The 21300-nt window shown below is 21.7% G+C and overlaps 3 protein-coding genes across 3 annotated transcripts; 1 reads left to right on the top strand and 2 right to left on the bottom strand.

The window, feature by feature from the left end:
• Window positions 1–3418: 3418 nt before the first annotated feature.
• PVVCY_1200700 (histone deacetylase 2, putative) lies at window positions 3419–9253 on the bottom strand (the record flags this gene model as incomplete). Its single annotated transcript, XM_008625082.1, has 1 exon — window positions 3419–9253. One exon carries the CDS (start codon window positions 9251–9253, stop codon window positions 3419–3421), a length of 5835 nt encoding a protein of 1944 aa, XP_008623304.1.
• A 3209-nt stretch (window positions 9254–12462) lies between these two features.
• Window positions 12463–14061, bottom strand: PVVCY_1200690 (eukaryotic translation initiation factor 3 subunit D, putative; the record flags this gene model as incomplete). The annotated part of the gene is made up of 1 exon (XM_008625081.1): window positions 12463–14061. The coding sequence occupies one exon, from the start codon at window positions 14059–14061 to the stop codon at window positions 12463–12465; it is 1599 nt and encodes a 532-aa protein (XP_008623303.1).
• A 1946-nt stretch (window positions 14062–16007) lies between these two features.
• On the top strand, window positions 16008–18425 carry PVVCY_1200680 (conserved Plasmodium protein, unknown function; the record flags this gene model as incomplete). The annotated part of the gene is made up of 1 exon (XM_008625080.2): window positions 16008–18425. One exon carries the CDS (start codon window positions 16008–16010, stop codon window positions 18423–18425), a length of 2418 nt encoding a protein of 805 aa, XP_008623302.2.
• Between the last annotated feature and the right edge of the window lie 2875 nt (window positions 18426–21300).

Below are 21300 nucleotides of genomic sequence, written 5' to 3'. Positions count from 1 at the left end.
GCAGGCCTACCCCTTTCCATTATAAAGTACGCATACCAGTCAAAAAAAACTCTTCAATGTTTTATTTTTAAAAAATTACTTTATTAGTACATTCAGACATACATACATATATGCATATAAGAGTATATACGTCATATATATATCAGTACAGACATACAGGCATGCATATATCAGTACATCGATATGTCTAGTCTATATGTGTGCATATCATAAAAAAAAATATTTTTTTTTTTTTTTACGAGCACAAGCACAAGTATAATAGTGCTTAAATATGAAGTATATATGCATGTATATATGACATGAAAAGGGCTACACATAAAACATCTTTTCCTACATGTATACAAACATGATCATCCATTAAAAATCATGGCACATATATTTTTTTCGTTGGTTATTTTTTTATAAATGAATAAAAAATTGTTCACAGTTTAAGAACATTTGAAAATGCAACTCTTTTTACATTAATTACAAACAAAGCATTTGTTAAGCATGAATATATATTAAGTTGTAAGAATACACACACAGACTGATACACCACCCGTGTTAATATATTTAGAGTAATGTGTCTGTTTTAAATATATTTCAAAAAATATATCTCATTTGCATAATTTATTAAACTTTTAATACACTATTATTTATAAAAAAAAGTAAAATAATGTAAGAATGTTTGAGAAAAAATAAATTCATAATAAAATAAAAATAAAAAATATATAACCTTAAAACGTTTATATTAATTATTTTTAAATATACACAAAAACGTTTGGAAAAAATTGCATAAATTTTACCTTTTCTGATAAATAATGTACATATTATATATTTGCTCCCATTATACATAAGTATAGGCATATACCTATGTAACACTTGTTAATACAAATATATGAAAGAACTAAATATTATATATATGCACTATATTAAAATTTTAAGAGTTTTACTATGTATATAAATAACAACACATGTATATTCACTTATTTTAAGTATAATAAAGATGATTTAAAAGCAAAAAAAATATATAAATATATTAATATATATCATATATAATGATAAATAAATAATATAATAAATATATTTAATATATGAATAAACAGGCTAAGCGCTAAAACCTTAACAAAATGAAAATTGTACGGCATAAAAGTTAACCTTAAAATATATTAAAAATTATAAATGCTTACAAAATAAGATACAATTGAAAAATAAAAGTATATATTTTTTATTATTTATGCGAGAAACGGAAAATAAAAATAATACAATAAAAATAAATAGTTAAATAATTAGAAACAAACAATCCAAAGAGAAAAAAAAACATGAAAAATCAAGTATATTTATTAATATTATATGTATATAGTAATATATGGAAATATATTATATATATTATGGAAAAATCGGCATATAAATGTAAAGGTTACGTATGTAAAAATCTAAATACTGCTTAAAATATCATAAAATAATATAATATTAATATTATATACGCATAAAAAGCAAGTATTAATTTTATAATTGGGTTCATATTCCATTTTATATAAATATAAATTTATTTCATTGATTAAAAAATTCATAAAAATTTACGTAATGTTTATAAAACTCTTTTATATCATTATTTCGGTTAAAATTCCATTATTATAATATATAATTTTATTATGGTAATTTGTATAAGGTAAAAACAATTTTAAAATTAAACAAACAGAAATATGGGATAAAAAACAGGATATATATATATATTTATTCTATTTTTAATGTTTAATTAATATAGAGAAAGTTTTTTATAATGAAAGCTTAAAAAAAAGAAAAAGCATTTTTACATATATATAATGTATAATAGCAATGTGAATTATTATTAGTGAGGAAAAACACTTGGTATTTGAGATGTTCTGTATCTATTTATGTGACACTAACCCTAAAATAACAATGTTCCATCCACACTTCTTTAAAAAAAATAGTAATAATATTTTTTTTTACGAAAACGAAATTATATTACATGGTTTTTGAAGCATGCGTATGTATATATGTATGTATACAAGGATCATCACTATTGGTTCTAAAACGGATGAACACCAATGTATTTATTTTTCATGGAAATATTTTATTATTCAATGAGTGTTTTAAAAAGATAATAAACAAACAAATGTATAAAATATTAGGATTAAATGTGTATTCAAATATTTGTTATATACATATATACATTCTTTTTACGACATATATCAAACAAGTTGAGAATTGTCAAAAGAATATAAAAACCAAATGTATGGTATTATTTAAATATTCACTGTAAATTTGTTTACATTTTTATAACATGTATATTTAAAGATCATTGAAATAATAATATTGCTATATTTAATATGTAAAAATTTATATGAAAAAAAATAAAAGGAAACCCACTACTTTAAGATTTATTCTGAATAATGCAGTAGATATTCCTATAAATTGCTCACACATTTTAAAATTTCATTGTATTGGTTTCCCTTTTTTATTTTTTTTTTATGTAAAATGTGAATTAAAACTTACAAATAATGATAAATATTTCTTATGTATAAAAAATATATAGAATTTTAAGATTTCATAATAAGTATACCGCATATAATGTACATATATTTCGACAACATATATATAACGTGCCAAATTTTTTTGAAAAAAAAATTATTTATATAACCTTTTGAATAAATAACATTATTATTAGTGTGAAGTATCAAAATAAAACAAAGTTTAAAAAGGGTGCCTTTATATTAGTTTTTTTTTGTGAAAAATATTATATACACACAATGGATTTATATATTTATAGACTATTTCACAAACCAATATGTATTGGGAATATATTTAACAAAGGAGTATATTTTATTATAACACAAAAATATAATTTTTTAATATTAAAAAAAGGAATAATAAATATTAGGAAAATAAATAAATGGATGATTGGATAATAATAATCTGATATTTATTTAGAAAAAAATGAAACATAAAACGAATTTAATTCTATTTTAATGAAATGTGCTACTAAAATATATGTCATTTTTTTACAATATTTTTAAGTAATACAACTTTTACAGATTATGAGCATCTTAAAAAAAATTATATTTTTTTAAAGTATTTATTTATAAAAAATAGCATAGTAATATATAAGCACTATACATATACATTTACACATTATGTGTGTGTAAGTAAAAACAATTTTATCAGAAATTAAATTTCCTTATGAAAAAAAAAAAATATTTATAACAATATTAATGATAAAATAGCGGATTATTAATATCCATAAAACCATTAGGCATATGATGGTGTAGATACGTGAATTCTTTTTCTTTGCTTTGATCAGTTTTATTTTGGTACTTGAAAATGGGAGTGAAAAATAGCATAGAGAAATAGGTTCTTTTTATTTCCATTATTTTTGTATGTATTGTATGATATAGGATTTAAAATATCAAAATGTTCAAATCGAGGCTTTTACTTTTTCCATCGTTTTGATTATTATGCGGTGAAGAGAAGTTATTCCCAATAAAAATCCCTGGTCTTGTTCCTTCTTATCTAGACTTGCATGGGCAAAATCAATTATGTAGACACTAGCGCTTTCCAAAACATGAATGTTTAACTTTGATCCCATATAAACATTTTTCTCTTCTGTAGTTAGAGAGTCTTCAAATTGTTTTTGAATGTGATCCCTAAAATTAAAGATTTCTTCATATGTTTTTTTTTCCTCTTCATGATCATAATTTAGGTCTTTACTACTTTCTGATTTATCTGATTCATTCCCAAATGTAAAAGGGTTATCATTATCATTATTGATATTTTCAGTATTTGAATTATCAGAGTTATTAGCATTTTCGTCATTATTTTTATCTTCACATTTATTTTTCGAAGGATCGGAATCAAAAACAAACAATAAGCTTGATCCACAAAAAGCAAAATAAGATTGATTTTCAAAAAATACTTTCATGTGTTCTAATATTATAAGAACTTTTTTTAACAAAAACACGGAAAGTTGTATATTATCACATGCTAAGAAATATGATAAAAAAGCTTCAACAAATTTATCATCATTTTTTATTAAATGTGCATCTTCTTTTGATATAAAAAATGGTTGTTTCTTTTTTTTACTCCATCCTATTAAACTAGTTAAATGGAATCCATGCGACAAGCAAGATCTATTTTTTGCTTTTTCAATTTTTTTTTGTATTGATTCTTCATCACAATTATCACCATATAATTTTATTCCCATCTTTATATCCATAGCACATGGGTGTCTCATAGTACTTAATACATTTCGTAAGCAAATAGCTGTTTTTAATCTATTTATATATAATTTTTTTTCTATATCATTTTTATTTTCATAAATATCATTTATTTGATCATTATTATTGTCAATATTTATAGGGATAGAATTATTTTCACCTTCTTCTTTTTCGCTGTCTTCAATTACATCATAAAAATCATTTGGGTCTTTTTCATTATCTGCATTTTCATTTGTCACTATTTTTGATTCATAAAATTCTGGGTCTTTTGGAGTTTCATTTTCTTTTATATCAGAATTACTTTGTGACTCATATGATTCATATTTATTGTCGTCCGTATTATTTTGGCTCGAGGCATTATCGACACTACCATTATTACTTTGTTCATTATACTGATCTGAATTATCATTTTCTGATTTTACTTCATCGCGTTCTGCTTCATCTATCGATTCATATATTTCTTCTACACGACCCAATTGCATTAGTTGATTATCTTCCAAAAAAACGTGATAGCATGGTACTGTAAATTTGAGAAGTTCTTTACCTAATTGTATTTCTTCGTCTGAAAAATATTTATTTAATTTTGGGCCCTCAAGAGTTATATTATCATCTAATATTGAAGAATAATTTTCTTGTGTATTTGTAATGCATATATTTTTATCACAACATAGATATAACCATGCATAAAAAAAAGCCTCTGATTTAGAGCATAGCTTTATTATTTTGGTTAATCTTTTATTTACAGGTAATACCCATTGATTTTTATGACCACTTCCATAAAAAAATATATATCCCTTTTTGGTTTGTGTATACATGGCAAATGAATTTTGTAATTGATCTTGACTATATTTAATATTTGTTAAGTCTCCATTAATATAACGGGGTATGTCCTTATTTTTTGATACATTTGAAATTGTATGACATTGATAATTATATCTTTTTATTTTATTGTAATTTTGTAAATTATTTTGATTTCTTGTACTTCTAGCAATAGTTCGTTTATTCAATTTTGTTCTGGATTTATTTTCATTTTTTGTATTACTAATATCTATCATATAATCGTTATCAATGTAATTTGTCAAATCATAAAATTCATTGTTTTTTTCAAAATTATTATTAATAGAATTGGAAAATCCCATTTCATTTATTTGATTTTTATTTTTTTTATTTGTATTTCTACTGCTACTATTATTAATAGTACTATTTATTTTTGATTTAAGTTTATTGAGTGTAATAATTTTTTTTATACTGTAATGGCTACTATCCGAATAGGTATCCGTGGCATCTAAGTCATCATTTGAAAAATATAAGTCACTGTTTGAAATATTCGATACTGATGAAGATAATGAACTGAATTCATTCCCTTGTTGATTGTACATATTTAATTCTTTAATTTTTTTCTTTGTATATCCACTTAAAATTTCCTTGCCATAACTATTATCATCAGATGAGTTATATATCTCATTGTAGAATTTTATTTTATGGCCAAGGTTTGATGAGGAATCATTTTCTAATCCCTTTTTTTTAATAAACTTATTATAAGGTGGTAAATTAATATTTAAATAATATGGTTCACCTTTTAATATATTTAAAAAATATTTAATAACTTTATAAGTAGAATAATGAAGTTTTCCTCGAGTAAATAATTTTTTTTTTTTTTTTTTATTACTAGGATATGAATTTTCACAATAATAATTGAATATTTTATCACCTTTTTTGGGATAATTTTCTAAATTATTAAATTTATAAAAATTTTCATGATCATATGTATTTGAAAATTTTCTCGAATCATTTTTTAAATTTGTTAATTTTTCATTTTCCAAAGATGAGTTTGTTTCATTTGTTTTATTTATCACCGGACTTGTGTCATCATTATCATCTATGGCAATGTCATTTTGACTTTTATCTAATTGAGACTCGTCATTATTTGCCTCATGCATATTGCTATTATCATCTGAGAACGTATACATTGGCTTTTCAGAAGGGTTATCATTTTCTAAATCGAGTTGATCTTCTTGTGATTCATTATTATTGTTATTTTCCTTGTTATCTTGATCTTCCTCATTTGCTTGGTCATTAAGCATGGGAGTATTACTATCATTGCGTGTTGTTTCTTGATTAGGTATTTTTATATTTTTCTTAATTAAAGCTTTTAAGCATGCTAGTGTACATTTTGGTAAATATTTTAAATTATAGCCTCCTTCTAAAACTAATATTATTCGACCGTCACAATAAATTTTTGCAAATTTTTTTAATTGTAGTGTCATCCATTCATATAGAGTATGAGTTAAATTACACTCTCCTAACGGATCTCTAATTGAAGCATCAAAACCCGAAGAAATGAAAATAAATTCAGGTTGAAATGCATGTAATATTGGTAATAACAAAAATTTAAAAACATAATATACATCGCAATTATTATATCCTTTTTCTAAAGGTACATTAATATTAAATTTATATCCATTTTTTTCTCCTAATTCACTTTTAGCACCTGTTCGTGGATAAAATCCATTTTCTTCAGTTGGTGCACGTAATTTCTTTGTTTTTTTTTTTTTCGTTTTTTTCTTCTGTTTCTTATTTGTATCAGAATTAGAAGATAATGAATTATTACAATTTATTCCATTATCTATGTTTTTATTTTTTCTATTTTTTTTGGCTGTCCTTTCAGTAGTAGTATTATATTTATTAAGGATTGAAGTTGTAGCAACACTCGCAGCAGTACTAATATTGCTAGTTGTGTTTGCACGGTTAGTTTTTTTTTTGCTATTTTTTTGATTATATGCAGAAGAATTTTTTTTTGCATTTTTCCCTTTATTTGTTTCTTTATTTTTCCCTTTTTTGACTTTTTTGTTTGAATCAAATCTATGTATAGAAAAACATAAAACATTTTTATCATTATAAAATATCTCCTGTGTTCCATTATTATGGTGTACATCCCAATCAAAAATAAAAATTTTTTTAATTCCATATTTCATATATATATATTTACAAGCAACACTTATATTATTAAAAATACAAAATCCAGATGGGTTATTTCTGCTACAATGATGCCCAGGTGGCCTAATAGCAGCAAATCCACATTTTAAATCAGAAATCTGATTTATATTATTATTATCACTGTCTTTTATGTTGCACATTGTAGTTGAATAACTTCGCATTTTTTTGAATTGGTTATTATTTTTAGATTCATTGAATAAATGGTTTTCGGAAGAATTTACCCCCTTCTCTTGGTATGCTTCAATTGCTGCACCTTCTGTATATGTATTATTATTATTATTACTTGAATCACTGTTATATGATTTTTCTTTATTATTAAGATTAGAAAGATCTTCCTGAGAATGCTCTAAATTTTGTGAATGAGAGGCATCTATATTATTCTTAACACTTTCACACATAGACTTATATGAATAACATGATGTTTTTTTGTTTTTTGCGAATTTATTTTGCCACTTATTAAGTAAGAAATTATCATTATTATTAGCATAGTTATCATTGTTGAAAAGGAAGCTACGTCGTGAATTTTTTAGTGAAGATAAACTGCTATCTGATTGTGATCGTTTCAAATGTGTACTGTGATTAATATTTCTTCCTATAACATTCTTTAGATCATTAGAAAAATTATTTTTAAAAAAATTATAATTATAACGGAGTGATTTTTTAAAATCAATGTATTTAAATTTTTCATTTTTATCTGATAATATAGCATCACATAAATTTAAAAGTCCACCAACTGCTCTTTTAGAAACCGTTCCAGTGTGAAAAGTGTAATAAGTATCATGCTTATCAAATGGGTATATAACATCTTTTTTTTTATATTTTAATTTTTTTTTTAATGAATAAAAAATATTATTAATATGAGCTCTTGTATGGCATTCTTTAATTTCGTCATACAGTGCTTCTCTACATTTTATCTGAACCATCTTATTAATTATATTTTTTTCTTTTAATGCTTTGATGATACATCTTATCCTATCTGGACTTTCAACATGATTCTCGTCAAAATGGAGATATTCACACATGTATTCTTCATCACATACAAACCCTATGCAATCATTTTCTGAATGCTCAAATTTGTTAATTTTTTTTGAAACTTTTTTTCTTTTAATATAAGAATTATAATTATTATTGCCATCTTTTGCATTTCCATATATATTTGAAATTTGATATTTATTATGAATATAATTATCATTATCATTTATATCACTAGGTGGTTTATAATAATTTGAATATTCATCGGTTGAAATTATATTATTATTATCACACTCAATATAAAAATTATTTATTACAGAATCTATTGAACTATTAATATTTTTCAAAGATCCATATATTTTATCTAATGCATATTTATGACTGTTAAATTCATCGTCATTATTACTAGAACTTTGAAAAATTTGTTTTTTGTGTTTTTTATGTTTTCTATGACTTTTTTTTGTACTATTAGAAACTGTACCTGAGGTTGAAATATTTTCTCGAACATTATATTTTTTCGTTTTTTTTTTAATTATGGTTATATTATTTTTCTGTTTTTTCTTTTTATCTTTAACCTTATATGTAATGTGTTTGTGCTTTTTTTTTCGTTGCTCCTTTTGAATAGATTTTCCTTTTTTTTTCAAGACCCTTTTCAAATCATTACTTATTTTTTTATTATTTTTAATACTGCGCTTTATAATAGCAGAAATAGTATTATTAAAAATACTTTCATTATTATCATTATTAAATAAGCTGATATTAGATAGGCCCTTTTCAACAGATTCTATACCAGCATTGTAATTATGAGACTTTTTCTTTTTATTATCTTTGAGATAATTTTCACCAAAGTTATCATTTATCGCATTTTTATTTTTGTTCCCAATTGAATTTAATGAAGAATTTCTTAGATAATTATTTATATCATTTATATTTCTAAAATTATCAACAATTAAGTTATTAAATATTATTCTTTTCTTTGAAAAATTCAAATTGGTTGTACTGTCTTGCTTGATTGAATTATTTTTTTTTTGTTTCTTCTCATTATTGTTTGAGTCGTTTTTTTTCATGTTTTGGGTTTAATTTGGAGCTGTATATTTTATTTTATGTTTACACTAAATTATACGCAAATGTATGGGCTTTATACATACATAAATATATATGTATGTATATTATTCATACAATGAGTATATATTTACATGTAATTACAAAAAAACGTTTAATTATTTTCTGTTTAATAATATTACCATAAATATTTTATATACTGTAAAATTTATCTTTTAGTAAACTTCCATATTTTTGCTTTCATAGGGAATTTAATATTTTTCGTCTTTATGTTTTCTTCTTTTTTAATACTGTTCTTGTGAAAATGTCCGTTTTATAATTCCTTCTTATAAAGAATGGTAAAATTAAAGTTAATTTTTGATGTTACTTTATTTTTTAAGCATAAAATATTTTAGACAACATTTATTACTTTATTTATCTAATTATTTTAGTTAATAATTTTATGAAATAAATATATTATGCAAATATAATTCATTTTTTTTAAAAAACATAAGTGTGTAATGTGTATAATTTATTATTAATGCATGTTTTGCTCGTATATATATGTATCGATATATTATATATAAGAATCTTCATACATATAAAATAACTTAGCTATATATAGAAAATATTAATTCATTCTATAAGCATACCATATGCACAGTAAAAAAAATATATACAAATATGAATTATTTACTCATGCATATATGTGAATATATATAATTATATTCATATTTATCGTTATAATTTTTATTTAACAATATTAAACTATACACATAATATGCATAAGTTTTATCATGCATATAATAGTACTATATTATATATAATAATATATATATAGTACAAAGTAATAAATGAAATGCATATGTAACATTAAAGAATTAGTTATTATATAATTGTATTTATAAAAGATTCATTTTAGTTTAAAATACTAAAAAAATAAATAATAAAAAAAAATATAATTAAAAGAAAAAAAAGAAACACAAAACTAAACAATGAAAAAAGATGAGAAAAAAAAACACCTAGCATTCATTCGTTGCCAAACCATTTAAATTGGAATATATAATACATTGCATATGTTTTTTATTTTTTGTTTTTTTTAATATAGAAAAAACATTATTATTATATAGTTATATTTGAGTCATAATAAAATATATATTTAGGTTGAAGAAACATTAAAATTATAGCATTTTTTAGTTGAAACGATTTATTCTTATTACTCAAATACTTGGGGAAAAAATTAACTAAATTAGTTTATATGCGCATTTATAATAAAATATAAATAATGGGAAAGATAGGGGATATAAAAATTATATGTATGCATAATAATTTTTTTTTTTTAAAAGAATGAAAATGGGAAAATATATATAAGCGGATTTACTATTTTCAAGGATAATAATTTTTTGTTTGTTTTTGAGATCACATAGAAAAAAAATATATAAATAATGTATGCAAATACAAGTATTTTAAAATAATTTTTCTACTTTCTAAAGAATTATATTTATGAAATTGTGATACCTATTTTTTTATTATAATAATTTTTTTGTTTTTTGCAAATATTAATTAGTATTGAATAATATAATTTATAAATAATTCATAAAATAGTACATAAAAAAAATATTATATTGAATATATATGAGATCAGCATTGCAAAATTGGCGGAAAATAATAAAATATATAATGAAATTTAATGTGAAAATTTATTATAAGTAAAATATACAAAGTACAATTATAATAAAATATAAAAAACGAAAACATTTTTAGCTAAAGAATTATTTTAATATAAAAGGGTTTCACAATTAATATTGCAACCGAATATTTTCTAAATATGCTACTAAAATTATTATCAGGGGGTAATATAAATTTTAAACTAAATAAATGTAAAAAAAAAAAATAAAATACTAAAAAAAATGCAATACTATTAAAGTATTTTTCTAAAAAAAATAACGATCAAACAATAATCTAATCCACTAATATACATTACTATTTTATTAACTTGCGTGTGAAAAAAGACCGTACCTTGGATATGCATATATATATATATTTTATTTGTGTGTGCTCATGGAAATTTTATTTCTACATTAAATACTGAAATAATTAAAAAAAATGAAAAAAAAAAACATAGAAAGGAAATTAAAACATAATGAAAAAAAGTATTAAAGCACACTAAGAAAAAGCGCCATTAAAATGTTTTTTTCCAAATAAAAATTTTTATTTGTAGGATTATTCTTAATCCGAACAGGTTTTAATTGAAAAAATAAATGAATATGCATATGCAGATATAGAACATATAAGCATATTAATAAATGTAATAAAACTTGTAAAGTTGTACCTAATTTTATTTTGTTAATTTTTCCCCTTCCATCGTGATAATTTGCACCGTTGATATTATTTTTAATTCCATTTTTATAAATATCAAAAATATATTCATATATATACAGAAATATTATTATTTCCTAGCTGATATAGTAGAATATTTTTACACTTTTTTTGATTCGTTCATATCTATACAGATTTTTACTTTTTTATTCTCATTCTCATTTTTCTTTTTGTTTGAATTACTATAGTGTATGAAAACACAACTTTGTGTGCATTTTTCATTAGAAGGGTTTTAGGAATATTAAGAAAAAAAAAATGATATACTTTCATATCTATGTTATTAAATTTTTAATGTAATGCTTAAGTGTTAAAAACCATAAGGATATTTTTTTGTGTATACATTTCAATATTGTAAAAAATGTAAAGAAAAAAAATATATATAAATTGTTCCGTGTATGCATACATATATATATTTTCAAAATAAGCCACTCTTGATACATATGCACACTTGCATACATAACATAAAAAAAGGAATTGCTTAACAAAGTGGAAATAGCACAAATTCGTAAGCCTTTATAATTTTTATCGAACTATATATTTTCCATATATTCATGTGAAAATAAGGTATTTGCACACATGCATATTTATAATTTATGCATAGTAATAAAATTAAAATAAGGTGTGTGTAATAAATAAGGCTATAGGATATTATCGAAAATTGTTAAGGTTGATAAATGAAAAAAATAAGAAATAAGAATGGAGAAAAAAATAGGGATAAAGGAAAAAAAATGAGAATAAAATATGAAGGTAAAATATAATTTCATTATAGCAAGTTTCATGTAACTATAAACTAACAAATTGTATATACATTTTATATATAAGTTTTCTATATCCATTTATATTTTTCAAAAGATATTTAATCATCTTCATGTGTACAATATAAACGTAACAAAGATTTTAATGGGTCTTTGAGAATAACATATTTACCATCTGGTCTGTCTGAAATGTTGTCAATAATATATTTGAGTATACCCCATATATTTTCATATTTTAATCCAATTTGTGTTGACAAATCTTTTGTTTTATGAGATTGGATAGATAATATATTATGGTTTTCATAATCATTAGCATTTTTTCTGGATATAAAACCTAATTTAATGTCATCACAACCACTTAATAAAGCTTGACATATAAATTTATGAAGTTTATATGTATTATTACGTATTTCGTTAGCTAATAATGCACCCTTTTGATTTTCTATTTGAGATCTCCAATTTTTATGGCTTTTAATATCATACTCATTTAATGAACATATATAAACATATGAATTATTTGATCCTTTTATTTTTGAATGTATTTCTCCCCTTGTGATGATGGTACAACTTGTTTTAGATGATCCATGGATTACTGGAGGGAGATTAATTTTTCTATATCTATAGAGAATATTAGAATTATTGTTACAATGTTTTGAATTAAATGATGTATTATCATATTCTTCAGCTATTTGATTATTTAATTGAACATGATTTTTAAATCGTTCATTAATTTTAACTGCTTCTAAACCTAAGGCTTGTAATGAGTTTATTTTATTTTCACTATCTTGAGTTGGTGCATCTAATGAATTTTCATTTACTGTTAATAAATCAATAATAGAATCATCATCTTTATCTATAATAATTCTATTTCCTTTTTTTTTAATTATTAAATGCCAAGAATATTTAGAATGTACACAAGACATAAGGCAAGATAATATTTGATCGGTAGATACAATAATTAATCCATTTGAATTTTTTTCTTCACTATCTAAAATTTCCATTAATGCTTGATCATCACTAGGTTTACAAACTAATATATTTGCATCTTTATTTAAATGAGCAAGGAAAGGTGGATTTTTAACATTAATATTTTCAAACCTTTTATCATAATATAATACTTTTCCTCGGAAAAATATATCTTCAATTTTCAAATGATCAATTTTAATTGACTTTTTAGGTAACTCATTAAACATAATTTCACAATCTACTGTCCATGAAGGAGTTGGTTCATTACTCCATTCTGTAAATATTCTATGACGAGCATTTAATCTAGCTGTTTTAGCTTGTTGTAACATCTTTTGTTTTTTCTGTTCAGCTGTTTTAATTCTACTACTATATAAATTATCTTCATCTTGTTGTTTTTGAGCAAATGCTTGGGTTGTTTGTTTATTTATTATTTTCTTTTTATTAAATAAAGTACCTTTGGGTTTTTGTCCTGTTCTTAAATCAACAGTTTGAAATTGTAGCTCTTCTTCAAATGCATTATCACCTTCTCCTGATATTTTATTTATATCTTTTATACTCTTTTGATAGCTAGTGGCTGTAAAATCACATATTTTACCGATCTTTTCAAATTTCATAGAGGGCTCAAATTGATACTTTTTTATATCCTCCATACAGGAGTTCACTAGCTCCTCATTTTTTATGTCAGGCCCCCATGTTCTATTGTTTACAACACCAAGTAATTTAAACGATGACATTTTTTTTTTACGTATGTATTTGGAAGTGGGGAAAATCACTATTTTTAGCTAGATTAATTATGTATATTTTAGCTATTTTTTTTTATCAATAATAAATATTTTTAACTTATTTTTTAAGAAATTAAAAAGGAAATAAATAATAAAATAGAGAAATGGAGGAAATTTTCGATTTTCGTGATAATCAATATATTTTACAAAATATAGTAAGTTTAAAAAAAAAATCACTTAACTCGAAATAAATAAATATACATGTATATATTAATACTGTGTAATTTTTCTATACTATTTCTTAATATATGCCAATTTTCTACATTCATTAAAATTCCATATATTAAATTTTAAAGCCAACAGCTTTTTCGAGCGTTAAATTTCTATAACAATGTATACTTGTATATTTAAAGAAAAATTTAATAAATATAAAAAATAATATATGTATAATACAAATACATAAAAAAAATAAAAATAAGAAAAAAAATTAAAATTTTAATATTTTGTTCACTAAAATAGGAAAAATATGTATTGAGTGCATATAATATATGTAAGCATATAATAATGTTGTAGTTGAAACTTCGAAAAAATTAATATTTATTCATAAATTGTATTCACATATATATGATATGACGAAAATACGAATATGATTTTTTTTTTTCAATATTTTCATTATATACAAGAATATGTAAAAGTATTTAAATATTGGTAATGTTAATTTTGGGGTTTGGGGAGTTTAACATATTTAGATATATGTGCATATATATAATATTAGTATGACCGGTAAATATTCTTTTTATAATATCTATTTTTATATTACTGTTGTTTGTTTTATTATTATTTATTTTTAAAATTGACAATTTTCCAAAGATATGGTATTTGCTAAACTATACACCTTTTAAGGCTATTACTTATATGCATATTTTTTCCTTCTTATAATATTTTTATAATTTTTTTTTATATTTTCACCCTTTCTATATATTAGAACAATACTAAAACATATATATACAAATTTGCTTATAATATCATAGTTATAAAAATGTAGTAACTATGGTACATATTGTTTTATCTTTTTATTCATTCTATAATAGGAAAAGCTATATTCTTTCTCTTTTTTTTTCAAATATTTTTTTGTGTGTAATAAAACAATCTAATATTATTTACTTAACATAGGATTAATATGTGTTTTAATTTGTTGCTTGGGGTTTTTTACACATTTTTTAAATATACATACTCAATCATGCCAAATTATGGATGTGAAATTTTTTATTCAAAGTATGACATTTATATATTTTTTTCCATAATACTTTTTTATTGGACAAAATTTACATTGTTGATTTTTCTTATAATTTGATTGAGTATAACTTAAAAATAAAATAAAAAAAAAAAAGAAAATATACATCACTATATTATTTCGTATAATCCTTCCTTTTTATTAAAAAAAGAGATACAACGATCAAAGTAGAAAATGATATAAATTAAAAAATAGCGTACAAAAAATATATATTACTAAAATATATTAATTTTATTATTATTTTTTTGTAAATAGGTGTAGCATTTTTTTTTTGTTATTCACATTTTTTAGTATGTTATGAATTAAATTTGCAGCCAGGTTAGTGTAAGCAAAAGTCTTATTTGCTAAGCTTGTTTTGACTTTTTTGCTTATTTTATGCAATTTATTTTTTTTTATAATCTTCTTCAATAAGAAAGTCCAAACAAAATTTGTCAAGCATATGTTGTATATGCATGTGCTTAAGGTATGTTGCTATAAAGTGATATTTTTGTAGGAGCATATATTTTCCTGAAATTAGTCTGAATAAATCTTGAAATGGGTATACATATATATGTGTCGAAATACTTTAGCAATTTCGTAGCAAATACATGTTACACACACATGCTCATAATTCAAGGTTTTATAAAAAACAGATAGAAATTCATACAAAGGGAAAGACAAGAGAATGACATATTTACGAAATATCTTACGATACAAAAATGTTTTGAAGAATTATGAGAATGTTTGGATTGGACATTACTGTAACAAAATGAATATCGAATTTAAACAATTATATTTTAAAATTGATAAAAAAATTATACATAATGAAATTGATAAAAACATAAAAAATAAAAAGGAAAATACAACCACATATGCATATTTAAAAAATATATTTTTTGTAACATTTTTATTTTATGGTACATATGAAAGTATAAATTTAGCTAAAAATGTAAAAAGCCTTATAGAAGAAAATCCAAAATTAAATAATATTATAGACGTAAAAATAAGCTCAACAAAAATAAAATTCGAACAATTTATATGCCAATTAAATGATAATGTGTTTAAATATATAAAACAAAATGTAAATTTAAATATTATTTTAAACTATATTAATGAATTTGTTTTTTATTTATTAAATTATACTTATTTGTTTATTCAGGTTGTTATAAAAAATTTCACACATTTTTTGGCTTCGCCACTGAGGGTAAATACATTACTAGAGATAAAGGGAACTAAAATTGATGCAATAAAAAAAGAGAAAAATGAAAAAGAATATATCAAAAATGAGCAAAATATAAATATCAATTATGATGAAAAAAATGAAGATTTACATAAAGACAATATATATAGTGATATAGAAGATGTAATTCATGCTTTTGAAAAATTAGAAAATTTCAAAATTCATAAAAATAATAATAACCTTAAAATTGACGAATCTGATAAAATTAGCTTAAGAGATGTTGAAAGATTGCAAGACAAAAATAATTCATATTTTGACAGTAACATAAAAGAGGATGAAACAGAATGGTGTATTAAAAGTTTGAATGAAAAAGATAAAAATGTAGGGACTTATGAAAATACCACAAATGGAAACAAAACAACATCATCTATAGCAAAACAAAATTTATCTTTGCAAACAGACAACCCAGAGGAAATTATGATAGAACTTGAAGAAAATATGCAATTGAACGAAATTGAAAATATGAAAAAAGGACAAAATGGGATTGTAAATGAGGTATTAAAAATTAAGGATGGCAAAGATGATCTTCTTGTAATTATTAAAAATGATGAGAATATTGTAGATAAGGAAAATGCACAATTATCTAAGAATATAACCAATCATAATACGGAACAAAAAGAAGAAGGAAATATCATACCAAAGAATACATGCGATGAACCGATAGTAATTCCCGAGAAAAAAACAAAAACAGTTGAGCTTGAAAAAGAAAATGAGACATATAATACTGACGAAACAGTCAAACCAATTAATAGTAAAAAAGACGATATAATAAATAATGACAAATATATAAAAAGAATATTAGAAAAAGAGATAGCCAATTTTAAAACAGATATAAATAGTTTAAGTAAAGAGGATTTACAAAATAAAATAGTTGACATGTTTGTAAATGAACTAATTAACGAAAAATATAAAGATATATTACTTGAAGAAGAAAAGGAGGTATTAAAAAAAATATTAACAATTAAATATAATGATATTTTTTTAAAAAAAAAAAAAAAAATCGAAAAAGTGTTAAAAAAATCAATGTTAAAAATGTTAAAAGAAGAAGAAAAGTTGTTGAAAGAAAATTATGAAAAAAAAAAAGAAAGGTTTGAAAATAGCATAATTGATAAAACTAAAAAAGAAATAGATATAGAGAAAAATAAAATGAAAAACGAATTAAAAGAAATTGAAGAAAGTTACTTAAAAAAAATAAATACTTATGCATATGATATAAATATATTAAAGGAAAATATAACAAAAGATCAAATTAGACAATTGAAATTACAGCATATAAATGATATACAACATCAATTGGTTTATTTACAAAATTGTATAATTCATGATTTATCTATCGATCCAATTTTAAAGGATTTAAAAAAGCATTTAGAAAAAGATACATTCTTAGAACAAACTCTTAAAGCATTACCAGATAATTTCTTTACATGTACATATAAACTAACTAATAATAGCCAGGAACAAATTAAAAGAAAATTTTATTATTTATATAAATTGAGTGTAAAGAAAGCTTTTTATGAACATTCAAATAATTATTTATATAAAATATTAAGCAATTTATTTTCTTATTTTTATATTAACTATGAGACAACCTCTAATATAATATTGACCCGAGCTCTAAAAAATAATTCGGTTTTAAAAGAAAATTTATTAAATTTATCTTATGCATTAAATAGTGCAAGACAAAATAAATTCATAGACTCATTACAATATATAGACGGATTAACTGGTGGGTGTAGACAAACATTTGAATCATTTAATGAAGATATAAAAAATGTTACTTTGTTTAAATTTTATCTTAGACTAGCTGTATCGAGACTAACACTATTGAGCAAACTTATGAGAACTTGTTCCGAGGAAAATTAATTATGTTGATAAATATGATTTATAAGTCATGTTTATTTCACGTTTTATTTTATTACGTCATTTTTATATTTGTTGTTTTATTATCAATATTTTTCGTTTGACAATAACATTAGTTTCTTTGAAAAATGCAACTTAAAACTTCATCTCTGTATGATTATTTTTTTAATAAAACCTGTCTCTCAACAATTAGTAACACCATTTCTCACAAATATAGTGAGCAAACTATGAATAGCTACTTTTTTAATTTTCATTTTATTTATTTTAGTATGGAAATCAAATATTTATGGACATATATATTTATACTAACCCCAAATTTCAAAAAAAAATCAATTATTCTTTGTAAATATTAGACAATTTCACCCTATCTTTGTATGCGTATAATACATAATTCGTGTATGAAGTAAAAAAATAAAGATAAGAAATCAAAGAGAATATAAAAATAATTATATAACACATACGGATAATGTTCTATGTAATAATTTTTTGTGTTATATTTGCTGCTATCATATTTTATGTATTATTGAACGGTTTAAATATATATAATTTATTATGAAGTCTTATTTTGCACGGTATAATAGTTATAGGTGAAAATGAGGAAAAAGTTGAAGGAAAAAATGAATAGGATAAAAGAATTTTCAATTATATTTCAGCATGCCGATTATATATGTGTAGATAGAACATGCATAAATTACTTCTTAAAGATGTAAAATACCATTTGCAACTTATTATAAAAAATGAAACCTGGATGTTATAATGAGAAAAAATATGTAAAAATAAATTAACCTATTTAGCAGAAAAAGCATAGAAAAGGGAAATTTACACTTTAATCATAAAAAGTAAGAAAGATCAAAATTATTTATTAGGCTTGCCATGCGATATATAAATAAATGAATACATATTAATAATGGTTTATGTTTCCACCCCTTTTATTGAAAATATAAAATATGTAGAAAATATAGTTTAAAAAAACACTTTTATTTTTTCTAGCCTATAATTTTCAATGGAATATTTTTCCATTTTTCCCTTTTAATTTTTTTTAAGAGAAAAAAAACAATTTATGTTTATAACCTGAGTTTCTTAGAATAATAATTTAGTTTGCATATGTATGGTAATATTTTTTTTAATAATATTTTCCATTAATTATATATTTTTAATTTAGATTTTATGGTAAATATATTTCTATTAATTATATATTTTTAATTTACATTTTATGGAAATGGAAAAGTAATTTTTAAGAAAGTTTACAAATTATTTTTATTGGGCATGAAGGGGTGAAAAATACTGCATGCTTAGAATAATGTCATGCATATGTTATTTTATTTTATATATAAAATATACATATATACTACACTTTTATATATCATCCCATTATATATATGCATATCTACCCTATATAAAAATGTAAACATGCATATTTAATATCTGCTGTTATGCGATAAAATAAAAATTATATAATTTTACATAAAATAATAAAAATTAGAATGGAAACATATATATAATATATTTGATGGCTCATAAATACATAATTAAAAGAAATAATGATGTTATAAAATAAATATTACAAGGAACTTATTTGTAAATGTATTTTAAATTTATAAAAAAATTTTTTTTTTAAGTTCCAGTAAAAATCCTTATAAAACTTTATGCGTGTGTTAAATAATTGATTTGTGCATTTTCCATAAGGAGAAATCATATAATTTTATACATATTATTATTATAATATATTTAATATAAATATATGGTTAGTATATAAAATATTAGTGAATGAATTTATATACCAATGAAATAATAATAATATAAAGCATTACATATTACATATATTTGACATATATTTTTTTGCCATTTTCAGTGGAAAAATTTGCTTATGAGTGCATTCATTAAAAAAAACCCATAAAAGTGCATATAAAAAAGCTTATAACAAATATGGTATTATGCTTATGTATACATTACATAAATATATATATGGACATTATATATACATATGCTTATATATGCAAAAAAAGGCAGAATAATTTTTAAGAACATTATAAGCATAAAAGCTCCACCATTTTTTTTGAAAAATGTATTTACATATATATATCCCTACTAAATATATATTTAAAAAAAACATAAAAAAAATATTCAAATGCATATAATTAATTAATGTTATGTAATAAGAATTTTTTTTTTCTATGTTTTATGATTTTAAATTGAAAATAACTTTTTTTGATTTCCGTAAATTTGCTTATGCACATTAAATATAAATATAACTTAAAACATAAAAAAAGAAAACAAAGTGCTCAAAAAAAAAATTATATATAAATATAAAATAATATATATAATTTTAGAATTGAAACGAGAAAATTAGAAGAAAAAAAAAGAATAATTTAATGAAAGGATAGCACAAAAGGCTATAAAATAAACTTAACAAATCGAATAAAAGAGTAAAAAGGGATAATAAGCCAAGAACATATATTAGAGAATTAATAAGAATATACTTTGTTCTTTATTTTTGTTTTGAATTTTGAATATATATATATTGCATACACATTTAATTTGTATATATTATGTATGTTTATAATTATATATAATATATACATGATATATACATACATGTGCTTATACATACTTATATATTTGTTCGTTTTATAATAATATTTACACATACATGTGTTAATTAAAAATACATGAAAATTTTTTGCAATTAAAGGACATTTAAATTGTATATTTATATATTGCACATATATGATAGTACAATAAATAGTCATATACATTTGTTAATATAAGTGCATGTCATTTTTAATAGATATACATGCGTGCATGTATACAACTATTATATACACTTATATGTTTTATTAATACATTTCCATGTGATATATATGAAAATGGGTAAATG

Source organism: Plasmodium vinckei (genome assembly GCF_900681995.1).
Source record: "Plasmodium vinckei vinckei genome assembly, chromosome: PVVCY_12".
Classification (NCBI taxonomy): Eukaryota; Apicomplexa; class Aconoidasida; order Haemosporida; family Plasmodiidae; genus Plasmodium; species Plasmodium vinckei.
This window is presented reverse-complemented; position numbering and strand designations above follow the sequence as displayed.